This window comes from Trifolium pratense, linkage group LG4 (genome assembly GCF_020283565.1).
Source record: "Trifolium pratense cultivar HEN17-A07 linkage group LG4, ARS_RC_1.1, whole genome shotgun sequence".
NCBI classification, from domain to species: Eukaryota; Viridiplantae; Streptophyta; class Magnoliopsida; order Fabales; family Fabaceae; genus Trifolium; species Trifolium pratense.
Window position 1 is genome coordinate 6,243,658 of NC_060062.1, and position 16,105 is coordinate 6,259,762.

Genomic DNA, 16,105 nt, shown 5'->3' on the forward strand with positions numbered 1-16,105 from the left:
AAATCACCATTTGATTAATTTTAAGATAATACTTCATTTAAACCTGTAAATAAACCGTCTAATAAGATTGTTGACCAGAAAAAACTCCTAATAAGATCATATTTTTTGCTTAAAAAAAAATCATTTTTGTAACATGTCTTTAAATTAGTTTGTAATGCTCATATATGTTAGGGAGAAAGTGATGAAAGAGCCATAGCCAACAGAATACAGCAAAATTGCATATCCACGATTGTCATGTTCTCCTTAACTTATGTGTGGTAAGGTAATTCATGACATATATAACCACAAGTTTTTGATATATAATTAGACAACCAAATCCTCAATTCAAAAACAACAATCACCTCAACAACAAATATATATATATATATATATATATATATATATATATATATATATATATATATATATATATATATATATATATATATATATATATATATATATTAACACAACCATCATTTAATTTATTAAAAATGCACACCCCATTATTTAGTGCAATAATTATCTTCCTACTACCACCATCACCACCACCACTAGCTTAGTTTTAAACTTTAAAAAATAATATCTATAAGATAATATTCGGATTTGGATTCTCTATATTCTTTGTAGTGCCGTACCTGCTCTGACCTCTAGAATGTTATATGTAAAGAGATAAAATATGTCTCTTTATATCTAACAATTCTATAGATTACGAGAAGGTACATGAGGCACATTCGTACAAAGAAAAAACTCATCAAGTTTTGATTTCTATGAAGATGAAGATATACATAATACATAATATATTAAGATAACTTGGTCACGCAAATTAACCAACTCATACATTAGATAATCTAGTAATAGTAATCACAATATGCACAAAATACTTAATTAACAATATTATATAACATTAAAAATGTGAAAAAACGAAAATGAAAAATCAAGAACAACCCTTGTGATGATCGTTGTTCTTTTGTTGCTTAATGTTCTCTGCATTTTGTGCAAGTGACTGAAGATTACACCGAACAATTGTATCAACAAACACTCGTGTGTCCTCTTTAGTATTTTCCGGCGGAATATCCACCACGTAGGACTCAACAATCACCGTGCCAGAACCGTCACCAGCGGTGGAGGGATGAAGTGTAGTCACGGAACAGTAGTTAGCAAGCCGGTGGTCCCCACCAACAACGCTAAAGCTGATCACATGACGCTCCTCATCAAGGATCTCAAGGCGTTCGGTGCTGCGGGCAGCAGGGAGTCCAGATATAAGGTTGACCTCCCTGACTGTGCCCACATCACCGTCACCACCGATGAGGCTACAGCTCTTGATGAAATTTTTGTAGGCTTGTGGTTTGTCGAAGCGACGAACGACGGACCAAACGGCAGAGATGGAGGCAGTTGTTTCTTGAATGACCACGGAGCATAATTGGTTGGAGGATACTGGGTGTGTGTGGTAGTGTGCTATGGTATTAGGGATGGTGGTGACGACGGGGTTGACGAAGAGGATGCTGTTGTTTTCGGCATGGTGGTTGGTGACGGTTGTGGTGGTGGTGGTGGTGTGGTTGATCCTGTGGAGGAGGAGAGAAGATTTTGGTGGATTTGGAGGCATTTTAATTTTTATTGATGAGAATAATATGATGAAAAATTAAAAGAAAATAAGTAATGATAGAATTTGATGGATCTTGTTAATTTGAGTGGTGTTATGTTTATTAGAAAGGGTTTTGAAGAAAGATGAAGATGAAGGAGGATCTTTTTTTGTGGGAGGGGTTTGGGTTTGTGATGTGTGTTAGGGTTATATAGTTAGTAACTTCAACTTGGACGTATTCTTTATGGCTATGAGAGAGATTAAATGAAATTCATGTGGGGTGGTATATATACATTAAAATAGATACCAAGTTGGCTTTGGATCTATGCTAATAATTAATAAAGATGCAATGGAATTATATGCATCTATTTAGGTATAGTCAATAATTCATTACCATTAGATCTTGATCATACGGTTCACATTTTAAAGGGTCATGTTAACTTGTGTTCTTAGGGCATATGTTAAGCAACCTAAAAATAGAAATATAGTATTTAATAATACAAAGAATTAAATGTTTAAAGAATTGAATACACCACAAATTCAATAAATTTTTTCCACATTTATCTTCTTAACATGTACTTTAAGGGCACATGTTAACATTCTCCTTAAATTTTTTTTATTAATATGTTAAAATATGGATTGTTTGAGTAAGATGAGACAATCATGAGCTTCCTGACGATATCCAGTAATCGACTATGTAAATTGCATTGAATTTTGATCCAAAGACGATTGATTCAGTTGATAAAAAGTTCATTCATTTTTTAAATCAGAGTTTTCTAATCTTGACATTAGTAAATCCTTAATGAATAATTAATACATCTATTAGCGTTTCTTAAATCTTGAGAAAGGGTCTTCAATATCCAACTCGTTTAATTTTTTTTGATAAATCAAAGATATCATTTGCGCGCAACTGTAAACACTGATCCCTTCGAGGTGACTGAGATCCATATTTAAAGAATTAATCTCTCCCAACAAATATTTCTTCATACGCATTGACTTCTATAGAAAACAAACCAAGTTGGCCGACATCAATTTACCAAATTGGGGTTTTGTGTATCCAAAATTTAGTGTTGTTTTTTTGTAAATTAAGTCATCTTGCGTGTGGAATCAAAGAACCTAACTCTAAGTACAAACTGTCCCTTTGTTTATTTCCACTTCCAGTCCAAAGATTTATTTCAACCTCCAGTCCAAAGATGAAATTTGTATATTATTGATCTTTTTCAATTTTAATTAGGTAAGGATAATGTTTGTAGACCCAAAAATAATGTTTACATCTAAATTGATATAAATAAAAAAGGCAATTTCATTTAGAAAAAATTGAAATATCTCACAAAACTGAATTTTACTGAACGTATTTAATTATTAGTATCAGATATTGTTTTTTATTTTATGAATTTTTAAGAACAAAATATTTATAAAAAAAAATTGCATTTACGTGCACACTATGTTGGGGAGGGGTTAGTCGGAAGATCATCTACGTTGAATTCAAAACAACTTCACATGTGAGTTGACCATCACAATTTTATCCAAAACTCTAATGTATTAAATTCATAGATTCAAACTCTCAATGCCACGACAGAATGTAAAGAGAAATAAATAAATTTGAAATAGTTTTTATTTTTTTTGATATGTGGAGTATATTAATCCAAATTAATATGTATACAGGGTTAAAGATACACATTTTGTATAATATTTCATTTCTATATTAAGCTTTTATTTTTATATAAAAATACAAACATTTTTTAAAGTGTACACTAGAAACCAAGTTGGCTCAATATAAAAAATATATCTATAAAAAAAATCAAGTAGGTATATTCTATCAACAAAAAAAACCAAGTTGGTATAGCTACACTATTAGTATATGTGATATATAAGGATGATTTGGTAATTATAAGAGGAAGTCAAAGAGTTAGATGAGATGATCATAAGATTGAGAATTCGATTTTGATTTAGTAGTGAGAGTTTGAGTAGTATCCTAGAAATTCTGAATTCACTTCTTAATTTCATTATAATAATAGTAAATTACTAAGAATATAAAACTACACTATTCATTGATATATAATTTCTATAATTTCGAGTGATATTCCAAACAATACCCCAATTTGCATATGACTTTCTTTGTGCTTTAATGTGAAGAGGCACACTTTTTTTTTTATGTTTTTTCCCTTTTAATCAAGATTTAATTTAAAACATTATTTTTTATTAAACTAAAATACTAAATGCAGAATTGAAAAAAAAAAACTGTAATATATAAGATTTTTTTATTTTTGATAAATTAATACATAAGAAATTTAATGTGAAGCATGCATAGGCCAAAATCCCCCCGCGCCCCATGTTTTTGTGCATGTGACATGAGATTCATTCATATGTGTTCCCTTTGCATCTATATACCACTGGTCACAGCTATGATCAGTTGGTCCATATGTGATCAACCACAAAATTTGCCGACATATGACGTCTAAGGAAACATGAGTAGATAGATATCTTTTACATGATTGGTAGGTTTAATTTATAGATACATATATGGCTAATGCTACGGTGGACCACTTTCACAAATAGTCCGCCGTGGACAAGTGATTATCGAATATGAATTTTACGAAATTCACTGTTGGATTGAAAGTTTATATCGTATAGATCATCCATAAATTTTTTAAAATTTTTTGAAAATCATTTGATATGTTATTGAGAATCATTTGAAAATCATTTGATATGTTATTGAGAATCATTTGAAAATCATTTGATATGTTATTTGATATGTTATTGGATTGAAAATCATTTGAAAATCATGATTTTCAATTTTTCTAAATTTTTCTATGGATGATTTATATGATATAAACTTTCAATCCAACGGTGGATTTTGTAAAATTTGTATTCGTTATAATGTTATTCATGACTGGTCCACCATGGACCACTTGATGAAGTGGTCCATATTAGAATTTACCATATATATATATATATATATATATATATATATATATATATATATATATATATATATATATATAAAAGAAAATGTTAACGTGTGCTCTAAAAACACATATTAAAAAATTAACTATTAGTTGGTTCAGTGGTAATTAGCACTGAACTTGGTAGAGAGAATCGCAGTTCGATCTTTCACAACTGTGATTAAAAGGGGGTTGAAATCACTTGATGTCATAACTGATCCCCGAATCAGACTAAACATACACCTCTTGAATAGATCTTTAAAACAAAAGTTAGATTTTCTAAATAAATACTATATATGTGTATATGTTATTGCATTTTTGTTAAAAAATAAAATTCTTCATGCATTTATTTGATGTATAAGTCTAGCTTTTGAAGTTATTAAATCAAATTTTTATCACTATGATGATATAGTTTATATATCTTTTGTGGTGTCAAGTCTCTTTTAGAAGTAGAAGTCATGTGTGTGTGTACAAGCACCATTTTCCCCCTATCTGTAATTTTAGATAGGTTCAGATTACAGATATGATTTATAAGATTTTGGTACATTAATATTAATAGGTTAAGGTTTGATGTGTGGCCATAAATTTAAAAGATTCTAGGACAGAGATCTTAGTAGCTGGTTTTATAAGTTATATACTCCACTTGCATGCTTTTCACTTTTCAGTACCAATTGAACGGAAATCTTAAATATTTATTATCTTTTTTTTTTTGTACATGTAATTATCATATTTTATTATCTAATTTAAATAATAATTAAAGTTCTTATTCTGTCCACTTGACTAATGACTATCCAAATTTTCATATAAAAAAATAAGAAGAGATTAAGCCAACAAAATAAACATGTCATAAGAGTCATTTGAAAAGATTGATTCGATATCAAATCCACACCCCACCAATTAATTAAAAGGAAAAAAAAAGTGTTCTAAAGTAAAATAACCCAAAATATGAATTATTGTCATTTGGCACAATTTTCTTTTGAAGTGGTTTGTAATATAGCTCTTAAAATATGTTCAATTATTTTTGTGATGCGATGTTAATAGTTGCTCCCAAATTTTATGGGAGGATTTCTTTTGGGTCCATAAAGGAAAACGATACTATTACGAAGGTTAAAATGACAAAATACAAAAATAATACAATCTCTTTTAATTTAATTAAGATTTTAAATTTGATCTTTAGTTTGGACACAAACAGTTTAAATTTTTTTTGGGAAAGTTTATCGTTCATTTAGGTTCACAAGTCTCCAAATATCTGTCTCTGTAATTGCACGTAGATTACGCCAAAACACGAGAGACGAGAGATTGTTGAGTCATGATGATTCAAAACGATATGATTGATTAAACGAAAGCTCTCAAGTTACCTTATTAGTGTGAACATGAGATTTTTATCTGTTCCAAAAGTGTAGAGTTGTGTTGTCTCATCTTTTATCATCTTTTATTTCCTGATGGAGATATCAATGGATAATTCAAGACACTGTCACTTAACTTATCTAGATATAAGGGTAATTTTTTGTATAACATTTGATGTAATATATGTATTTAATTGTAATGATAGTTTATTTTGTAAAACATTAATTCAGTTTATAAAATTCAACCCCAACCCCCAGGAATTAGAAAAGGCACATGGGTCAAATAAAGGCTTAATGAAAAAAAATTCAAACCCAATAATTGTCCATCTACCCCCAACATTAATTTTGAATGAGCGAATTTGTCCTCATATATAAATTAAAACCCTGAAGAAAAAAATTTGGTTACCGGAACACTTTTGAAAAAAGTATTTTGATATGTAAATTTTTTTTTGTTACCGGAACACTTTGAAAAAAAGTGTTCAGGCATATGAAATTTTTCTAAATTTTTTTATTACCAGAACACTTTGGAAAAAATGTTCTGGTATATAAATTTTTTTTTGTTACCTGACCACTTTAGAAAAAAGTGTGCAGGTATGTAATATTTTTCTAAATATTTTTTTTTGGTTACCAAAATACTTTGAAAAAAAGTGTTCAGTTATGTAAAATTTAAACAAGTACACAGACACAAAAATTACCTTCAACAATTTGCATACACAAAAAAGATCAACAAGATATAAGGGCTCTTTTTGCGAACGGCTTGTTTGAAAGACGCCAAACAAAATTACGGCACAACTATGAGCAATATCTGAGAATCTCATGGAATAAGGTGCAAGGGTTTCTAAACCTGGACAACAATGGATTAGTGCTTCCTGATATGGTAGAGAAGTCAATGAAGGAGAAGCTAGAATCTTTGTTTGAGGAAATATGCAGGGTTCAATCTTTGTGGTTTGTCGTGGATAAAGAGTTTAGGGAAGAAATAATAACTTCCATTGAGAAAATCTTGTTGCCAGCCTACATAAACTTCATTCAAAGGTTCCAGAGTGTTCTAGAACTTGGAAAGCATGCTGATTGCTATACTATTAAGTATGGATTGGAGGATATTGAAGCAAGACTCAACGATTTGTCACATAGGTTTCACATGAAGGAGGCGAATCGGCCTTGCAAGAAATTACTCTCGTAAGTTCGAAGTTTGGGGCATCACAAGCGGACATGTTTGCAGAGAACAGTCACAAATACCTGAACACTTTTTTCCAAAGTGTTTAGGTAACCAAAAAAAAATTTGGAAAAATTTTACATACCTGCATATTTTTTTCCAAAGTGTTCAGGTAACAAAAAAAATAAAAAAATTTTATATACCTGGACACTTTTTTCCAAATTGTTCAGGTAATTAAAAAAAATTTAGAAAAATTTTATATACCTGAACACCTTTTTCAAAGTGTTCCAGTAATAAAAAAAATTAGAAAAATTTCATATACCTGAATATTTTTTTCCAAAGTGTTCCGGTAACAAAAAAATATTATATACCAGAACACTTTTTTCCAAAGTATTCTGTTAACCAAAAATTTTTTCTTCAGGGTTTTAGTTTATGTATGAGGGCAAATTCATTCATTCAAATTAATGTTAGGGTAGATGGACAATTGTTGGGATAGAAAAAAAAAATGTCATGCCCTCTATTTTCTAAACAGTTTCAAATTAAATAAATACAACATATTCTAAACCAAATAAACTAAAATAATTTCGTTTCTTTAGTAAAAAAAATCTATTTACATAAGTAGTTATAAAATGACATCCAATCTAATCTAATATTTATAAAAATAGTATAATATTAGTAAAATGTTCGGTTCATTTTGTTCAGTTTTCATATTTCAATTTTAAAAACTGATGAACCAATGAACCGAACCTCTTACTAATATTATATTTTCTCCGTACCAAATTATAAATCGCTTTGAGGAGGGAAAAAATTGCATCAAATTATAAGTCGCTTTACAATACTTATGAAACATTTAATATTATTTTTCTTATTATACTCTTAATTATTTTTTATTCTTTCTTCTTTCAATTCTTCGATTTATCTTTCTCATACCGTTAATGAAGGACAATTTTGTAAACTAACTCATAATATCTCTTTTTCATACAACATTAATTACATTTCTTAGTTTATATAATATGATCAAAACGGCTTATATTTTAGTACGGAAAGTAATAATCTTTAAAACACAAACTAGTTTGATTTTCTTTTGTTTGTTTTTAATCTGAGTCGAACTAGATGAGTTAATTTTTTTATTCGAATTAGTCTGCTTTATCAGTTTAATCTCTTCTTACTTTTTTCTAATCCGCTTTTGTCATTTATTAATTTTTAATTTTTTATCAAGGCGACTTATATTTTAGAATGTAGAGTACTAATCTTAAAACACAAACTAGTTTGATTTTCTTTTGTTTGTTTTTAATCTGAGTCGAACTAGATCAGTTAATTTTTTATTCGATTTGGTTTTGTCAGTTTAACCTTTTCTTACTTTTTTCTAATCTACTTTCGGCGTTTATTCATTTTTTATTTTTTTTAAAAAAAATATTAAGCTATTAAATTTGGTCTAATGACGAAGAATTCAAATAGTATACATAAAGTCATACGTTTCATCCTTAATAGAAACATTGTAAAAATAAAATTAAAATTAAAATTAATAAAATAAAAAAAAATATTCGGACGAAAAAGTCCTTGCGAAGAAGCGGGCAACTTCATTCTCCTTGATCACATTTCACATTGATCTCTGTTTCTTTCTCTTTCTTTCACCGAACTGAAGAAGAGAGAAGAAGAGAGAGACAGAAACAACGTTTTGGATCAAAACGACTTGCGTTTTGGGTTGTTGCATTGTAGAAGAAGATGGATCAAATATTCAACAAAGTTGGAACCTATTGGTTCAACCAGAAAGCCAATAATCAGCTTAATTCCGTCGGTGATGATCTCAATGTATAAATACCCTAATTTCCCATTTTCAATTTTTCAATTATTTATTTATTATTCCATTCAATATATATGATTTCATAAATTGTTAATTTTTTAGATAGGTTATATTTGATCAATTTTGTTTTGTTGGGCATGTATGAATTTTGATTACTATAATGGAAAATTGAATGTATTGGGTAATGTAAAAAAGTTTTCTTTTGTTGTAAGGTATATGAAATTTTTAATTGGTGAATACTTGTTTCAGAATGTGTATGTTTGTTGGTAGGCAAAGTTATGTGTTGATATTTGGTTCACCGTGGACCGGTATTTAAAATTGTTTGAAATTTCAATGACAACTTACTGAAGTTGTTTTTTGTAAGTAGAAGTTCACGGTTCTCTGATATCATGGTTGTGATGATGGCTTGATTGGTGTTGGTTCAACAAAAAGAAGAAAAGTAAAATGAATGTGTCCTTAAAAACTCAATTGATATATTTCATTTTCTTGTTTTTGTCGAACTAATAGTGATTGAGTCATTAATTCAGAATGTTTATGTTTGTTGGTAGGCAAGTTATGTGTTGATAGATGGTTCGTCGTGGACTGGTATTTGAAAATTGTTTGAAATTTCAATGACGACAGACATTGTCTTTTGGAAGTAGAAGTTAACTGTTCTCGTTGTTTTCATGGTTGCGACGGTGACTTCATTGGTGTTGGTTCAACAAAAAGAAGAAAAAACGAATACGAGTGCTTCAAAACTCAAATGATATTTGTTTTTCTTGTTTCTGTTGAACCGATACTGTGTTGAACCAATACTGATCAAGTCATTATCTCAGTCTTAAGGATGAAGAGGACTGCAAGTTTCTAATTTTTAGGGGCATTGTCGGTTATCGTGAGAATTTCGAGGGATATTTAAGAATTGTCCCACCATAGAACCTGCCTTGTTGATATTGCGTTTACTAGCTCTTAGTTTTTGATGATTAAGTCATTATTTGGTGAAGGGAACTGTGGTTATGGGCCTAATTTTAGTTATAGATGTGAATGAGATATAGACATATTATATTATCCATGGTTAATTCATAAGATCTTATAATTAATGAGATGACTCTGTTATGGTGAGGGAGCAGTGAAGTTAAATGACAAATAATAGGTTATGTCAATTAAAATAGTTTAGGTTAAGTTCTGATTCTTATGAATAAGCAAGGGAAAGTAGTGAGGTTCTGCAGGTTAGGTGTGTAAGTTACCCTGTGATCAATATTGCTAATTCGATTAAATAAATTTGAAGTGGTGCTACGTTTTGTGATTGTATAATCCAGCATTAGCTTTGTTACAAACCTTATCTTGCTGTTAGAGATAATGATCCCTATCATATGTTCAATTTTGAAAGTAGATGCTTCTCTAAAACTACAAAAAATGCCAAACATGAATTTTCATTGATTTTTTAATTTCTTTATTGACACCTTCTTCTTTTGATATGTAGTCAATCTCAGAAAGTATCGAAGGGGGAACCAAATGGTTGGTCAACAAAATAAAAGGTTTGTATTTCCTATTTCCATATGTTGCTCAAATATTTATCTTCAAAGTCCACCTGGCTATGAAACTTGTGCAATATTTTAACCTTGTAATTACAAATTGAGAAATTGGTAGAAACTGGATCAAAATACTGTCAATTAGTAATGTGTTGTTTTTCTATATATACTGATATCAGTTTGGTATCGGTACCTTTGTTGTCGATTTAGAATGAAAGATGAACAACTGAAACTGAAAATAGTTAACTTAGGGTATTGAGAGATACTGTACTCTCACCTTCCACTCATGTCAACTTTCTCCCTCACCTTTCTATCTTCTCTAGTCTCTTTCATATTTGTACTGATCAAGTTTCCCTCTGTTGATATATGTCCTGAAAATGCATCTATATAAGTGGGAGGCATCTCTTACCTTACGAGCCGTTTATGTTGGGATAAGTTAGATGGAATTCAAATTTTAAGATGGTATTAGGCCACTTGGGTCATGCTCCAGATGTCCAGTGTGAGGGCTATGTGTTGAGAGTCTGATATTTGATGATATATGGCCTAATAATATAGTAGTATTTGTAAAAACTTCTTTCCGACCTTATTCAAATTTTGAGAACCTCCTATCCCCATTCAGATCCTTTGCTTCGTCTCTTAATATACACCTTAGTAATTGGTGGTTTTGAAACAGTTATGTGCATTAAATTGAATCTTACAATGAATTTCCACAATACAATGAGTGGACTAAACAACAACTTGACAATTTTAGTTCTTTGCACCATGGATGACTGTGTTTTTACCAAGTTATTTTGACAATGATACTTTCTTCTATAAATGTTTATTTGCTATCTTTCCTTCTATAATTTTGTTAACAGAAATTATCTAAAGCCGTTTGACACTAATTTTGTTAACAGAAATTATCTTTCTAATAGTTCTGCTTTATTTTCCCACTTCATGAATTGTCTACTATCCATAAGGTTTTCCTCAATCAATAACTATGAATATTATGAAGATCCTACTTGATATAATAGCTTTGATTGTTATTGAAGTGTTTTAAATGCATCTTTGAAATCACATAGTTCTATTTGACATCATAGCACTAATAGTATTTATAGAACATCACAGGATAGCTTTCTATATTGAAGGGAACTTGATTATATCCATTATCCGTAAATTGTTTTTAAATTTCGATTTGGAATTATAATTATAATCCCATAAAATAATTGTGTTTTAAATCACTTTACAGGAAAGATGCAGAAGCCATTACCAGAGTTGCTAAAGGAGTATGATCTACCAATAGGAATCTTTCCTCGTGATGCAACAAACTACGAATTCAACGAAGAGACAGGAAAGCTTGTAGTCTTCGTTCCTCAAGTCTGTGAAGTAGGCTACAAAGACTCATCAGTCTTGCGTTTCTTCACCACCGTGACCGGTTATATGGAGAAAGGAAAGCTAGCAGACATAGAGGGAATGAAGACGAAAGTTATTATTTGGGTAAAAGTGACAACCATTTTCTCCGAGGGATCGAAGCTCTATGTGACAGCTGGCATGAAGAAAACAAGGAGTAGGGAAGCATATGAGGTTACAAGAGATGGTGTAACTGTAGATAAGTTCTAAAACTTTCACATGATATTGTTATTAGTTTTACAATCTGTAAAAGCCTTTGTTGTTTTATAGACTATTTTGAGTCTCCTTTTGATTGGTTCGGTGGTTATTTATAAGTAGTAAATATGTATGTATTTCAGAAACTGACCTTTGGAAATTGGGTTACAATTTGTGATTTGATGAAAGTGAAAGTCTCTTTGGTACTTGTTGATGATTATGATCAAGTAATTTTTTCTGTGTGGGAGTTCACATTTCACTAATTTTTCTGGTATGACAACTTATTTTCAAGGCAATACCTTATATTAATGCAAACAATACTTTTTCATTTTTTTTTAAGTTTTGGGTTCAATCAATATTCCAGTGGAGGTTTTCGCAGGACTGGACCGGTTCAAACCTGAACCTGATACACCTAATACTGTGTTCAAAACTGAAACCTTACTTGCTAGAAAAACAAGTGTGCCAACTGTTGGGTTAATACAACAATCCGAAAACTGTTGGGTTAATATTACCTATTATGACATTCCCTTATAGACTAAATAGCTGCATGCACAATGTTGTGAATTGGAATGAACGAATAACCTTTAGTGTGTGGGACAAATGAATTGAAACCAACCAAACAAAATGAATGAGCAATAAATCAACAAAAGCTAAAACTACCAAAAGCGATAAAGAACACGAATAATTGTTTACCGAGTTCAGTTAAAACAACCTACTATGAAGGAGAGAGAGCTATCCGTTCCACTATCAATAAAAAGAACTTGATTACAAAGATTCAATACAAGATGCGCAAGAATTTAGAGTTTTCCTAAATTCTACCCTATTTCCCGAATCTCTCCCCGTGACCAAGAGATTCAATCAATAAGTGTTTACAAGGTGTTAGAATCACTTCCCCAACCCTAGATTATACCCGAGAGAAACCCTCTTAAACCTAGATTGATGTTGGTACTCAAAACCCTTGCAAAACCACTTTCTCTCTCTTCCTAGCGGCTGAACCAAACAACACAGTATTTGATTTGTACTGTGTTTTGCGCATAGGAAAACGGCGCACCATGCGCCAAGGCCAGCAGCCCCTGCTGCTGCGCCTCATGCTTCAACTATGGCGTCTCATGCGCCAACAGCAGTAACAAATCCATTTTCCTGCTTCATCGATCAAATTCAAGGCAATTCTCAACACACAATTAGGCCAGAAAAAAATTATTTCGAATGTTAATTTCTCAAGGAGAAAGATTCCAATTTTTGACGAACTTTCAAACAACTTCCCTTTCCTGCAACTGGAACTCTAAATGGAGCAGCAATGAAGGGAAAACCTTATGAATAAATTATTACAACCATAGCACTCTACATGTGATGGAGTAATTCTTGCATACATACTCGTAATGTACCCTACAGTTTGGTTCATCCCATAAAGTTTAAACATAGTTAGGTAGGCATGCCTAATTTGTTGTAAATAAGCGACCTTATCTAATGTGGCTTGATTATCACAATTTCTTAAATTTGTTCCATGATCAATAACTTTTTAACATGACAAGTCACAGAAGTAGCTTCTTCATTTGACAAGTCATAGAACACTCACCACCAATCATCACAAAAATCTGCACATAAATAAATCATCAATCACTATTCTTTCAGTTAAATTCTTAGGACCTTTGTGATCCACAAGCTGTGTATTTGTACTGAAGACTCCAACGTGCTTCTTTAGATATCTGATTTTCTTAAATGGACAACTACCTTTTAGGATCCACATGATTCATTCTTTTAGATCATGAATTATGAGATTTATTAAGGAAAATGATGCATTAATTAAGTGAAGAAGAATAGTGAGAAAGAACAAAAGGGAATATACTAATACTAGAGTTCAATAGAGATGCAATTTACAATAGCAGTGGAAACAAGTCAAAGTGTAAGGATATATGGAATAGGCAAAAGATATATACCAACCATAAATTAGTCTAAATGATAAGAGTTTTAATATCTTGAGCGGATGATATTAAAAAAACCGAGGTTTATAAAGTAGAGGTAATTCACACCTTACAAGCCGATTTTGTAAGGATGAGTTAGACCTAATACTCAATTATAAGATTAGAGGTATATGTTAATAAGGAAATAATTAATACCCTTGAAAATTAAAAAATGATCTTATAAAGAGGGCCTAAATGATATTATAATACCTCTTCTTGTCTTTCCTAATTTGTTTTTTTAAGTAACATCTCTTCCTGTTTTTTTTTTTTTTTTTTATAAATTAAGAGCATTTAGATATTAAGGTAACATCTCTTTTTGTCTTTTGATAAATTAATGGATTATTATCGTATCTAAGTTACATGTAGAGAATTGGTCTACGTTGATTCTTTTTTTTTTATGGAAATTTACATGTAGAGAATTGGTCCATTTTGATTTTTTATTTATTTATTGAAATTCAAAGCCTTGCACCAGATTATGATCTTAACTTACAGAATTCTTGGTAAATATCAGTTAGCCGAGTTTGAGGTAAATATATGCCTATTGTCTTCATGAATTCAGTTTACGAAGAAAGTTCAATTTTATTTCAAATATAAATGAAAGTGAGTTCTCATTTAACATGTTAAAATATATTATTATCTAATTAAATGAATTTATTGCAACTGTGTCCTAAGGAATCTTCGCCCAAAAACCGTGGAAGAAGCTATTCCTCTGACTTGGTTAGGGTTTAAGGGGTAATACAAAGTGTTTACTAAAAATCTGTAGAATTTCTTCCAATTTCTGTAAATGATGGTTATTCATCTGATGTAATGTAATGTGTTGTATTTTCCTGGAAATCTCAAAGTTTCGAAATCAGAATCCGCACTTGCAACACTACCTATGGCGCAGGGCGCAATTTTTATGTTATGTTGTTCCTCATTTCGCCACTGAAGGTTGCGCGTAGCGCCAGCGCTTAAGGTATAAAAGGTAGAGAATACTTTGGCGTTTAGTTTGTCCCTTATATGGGACAATTTTTGTCCACAGTTTGTAAGAGCCGCTCGTCCAGGTCACTTGGTCCAACAATCGTTGGGACCAACAACATAGTCTATTAGCGGACGATACTGAAAGGTACATTGTGGATCAATACTACGCAAAATTGTTGTCCCTTATACAGGGTAACATTTTGTCCACGGTCTGTAAGAGCCGCTCGTCCGGGTCACCGGTCCAACAATCGATGGGACTAGTAGCATAGGCTATTAGCGGACGACACTGTGGGCGAATACTACACAAAGGTAGAACACCATAGAAACTTCATTAACTTTATAATAAAAAACATTGATTTCACTATATTAAAACATAAAGAGTTAAATATAGTTTTGGTTCTTATATTTTGCTTATTTTTAAACAATAGTCTCTGCATTTTAAATATTTTTATTTAAAAAAATTCTATAGTTTACTTATGTTACTATATTTTGTCCCTATATCTGTTTTATAAACGGAAATCTAACGTGGCATATGGAACAATAGTTCATAATTATCACACATATTGCACATCAACTGGTTGTGCTAGCTATACCTAATGATCTTAATGAGATGAACTTGAATTTTAAATTTAATATAAAAAAAGGAGAAGATGTTACAAATAGTAACATTAGAAAAATGTGTTGCTTTCATCCTATTTAAAAATTAAAAATAGAGGTTTATCGCTATCAATTTTTAGTGAGTTGCGTGTGCCATCCACAAGCCTGAATCTTCAAATTTGTCCACTAGCATTAGCAAACAATATCCTCACAATACTTGTTGGTTGTTTCAATCTTTAAAAAAGCAATTATGTTATTTTCTTCACAACTTGTGGTCCAGGGCACATTGAATCCACACACAACTTTCAGACATTATAAGCCTCAAAGAAAAAAGGGTCTCAAAATTTATCTATGAGCAAGTTATTTTAAAGTATAAGGTATGTGATTTTAATAGTTAATGAAGAAATTAATGGATGATGTTATGTATAACTACATGTCAATTATAATTATGTTGATTTGATTAAAACTAAACGCATACGCCCTAAAATACATAGGATAAGTCTGGAATGTCCACACGGACCGTTGGATTCAAATTTAGTTGGCAATCCGCGTACGTCTATTCTCTGAGATATAAAATTCAACTTATAGTATAAGATATGCAATATCTAAACTCTAATAACTCTCACTTTTGACATTTATCGACTTGACCGTGAGAGAGTGTGTAGGTTCTCCGCTTTTAATGGGAT

At 30.9% G+C, this 16,105-nt stretch overlaps 2 protein-coding genes across 2 annotated transcripts; one reads left to right on the forward strand and one right to left on the reverse strand.

Moving 5' to 3' along the window:
- Window positions 1–763: 763 nt before the first annotated feature.
- On the reverse strand, window positions 764–1,882 carry LOC123924794 (abscisic acid receptor PYL4-like). The gene has a single exon (XM_045977763.1). The coding sequence runs from the start codon at window positions 1,583–1,585 to the stop codon at window positions 917–919; it is 669 nt and encodes a 222-aa protein (XP_045833719.1). The 5' UTR covers window positions 1,586–1,882; the 3' UTR covers window positions 764–916.
- A 6,679-nt stretch (window positions 1,883–8,561) lies between these two features.
- LOC123924795 (uncharacterized protein At5g01610) lies at window positions 8,562–12,164 on the forward strand. The gene is made up of 3 exons (XM_045977764.1): window positions 8,562–8,817; window positions 10,269–10,323; window positions 11,546–12,164. Exons 1-3 carry the CDS (start codon window positions 8,731–8,733, stop codon window positions 11,914–11,916), a joined length of 513 nt encoding a protein of 170 aa, XP_045833720.1. The 5' UTR covers window positions 8,562–8,730; the 3' UTR covers window positions 11,917–12,164.
- Window positions 12,165–16,105: the final 3,941 nt, after the last annotated feature.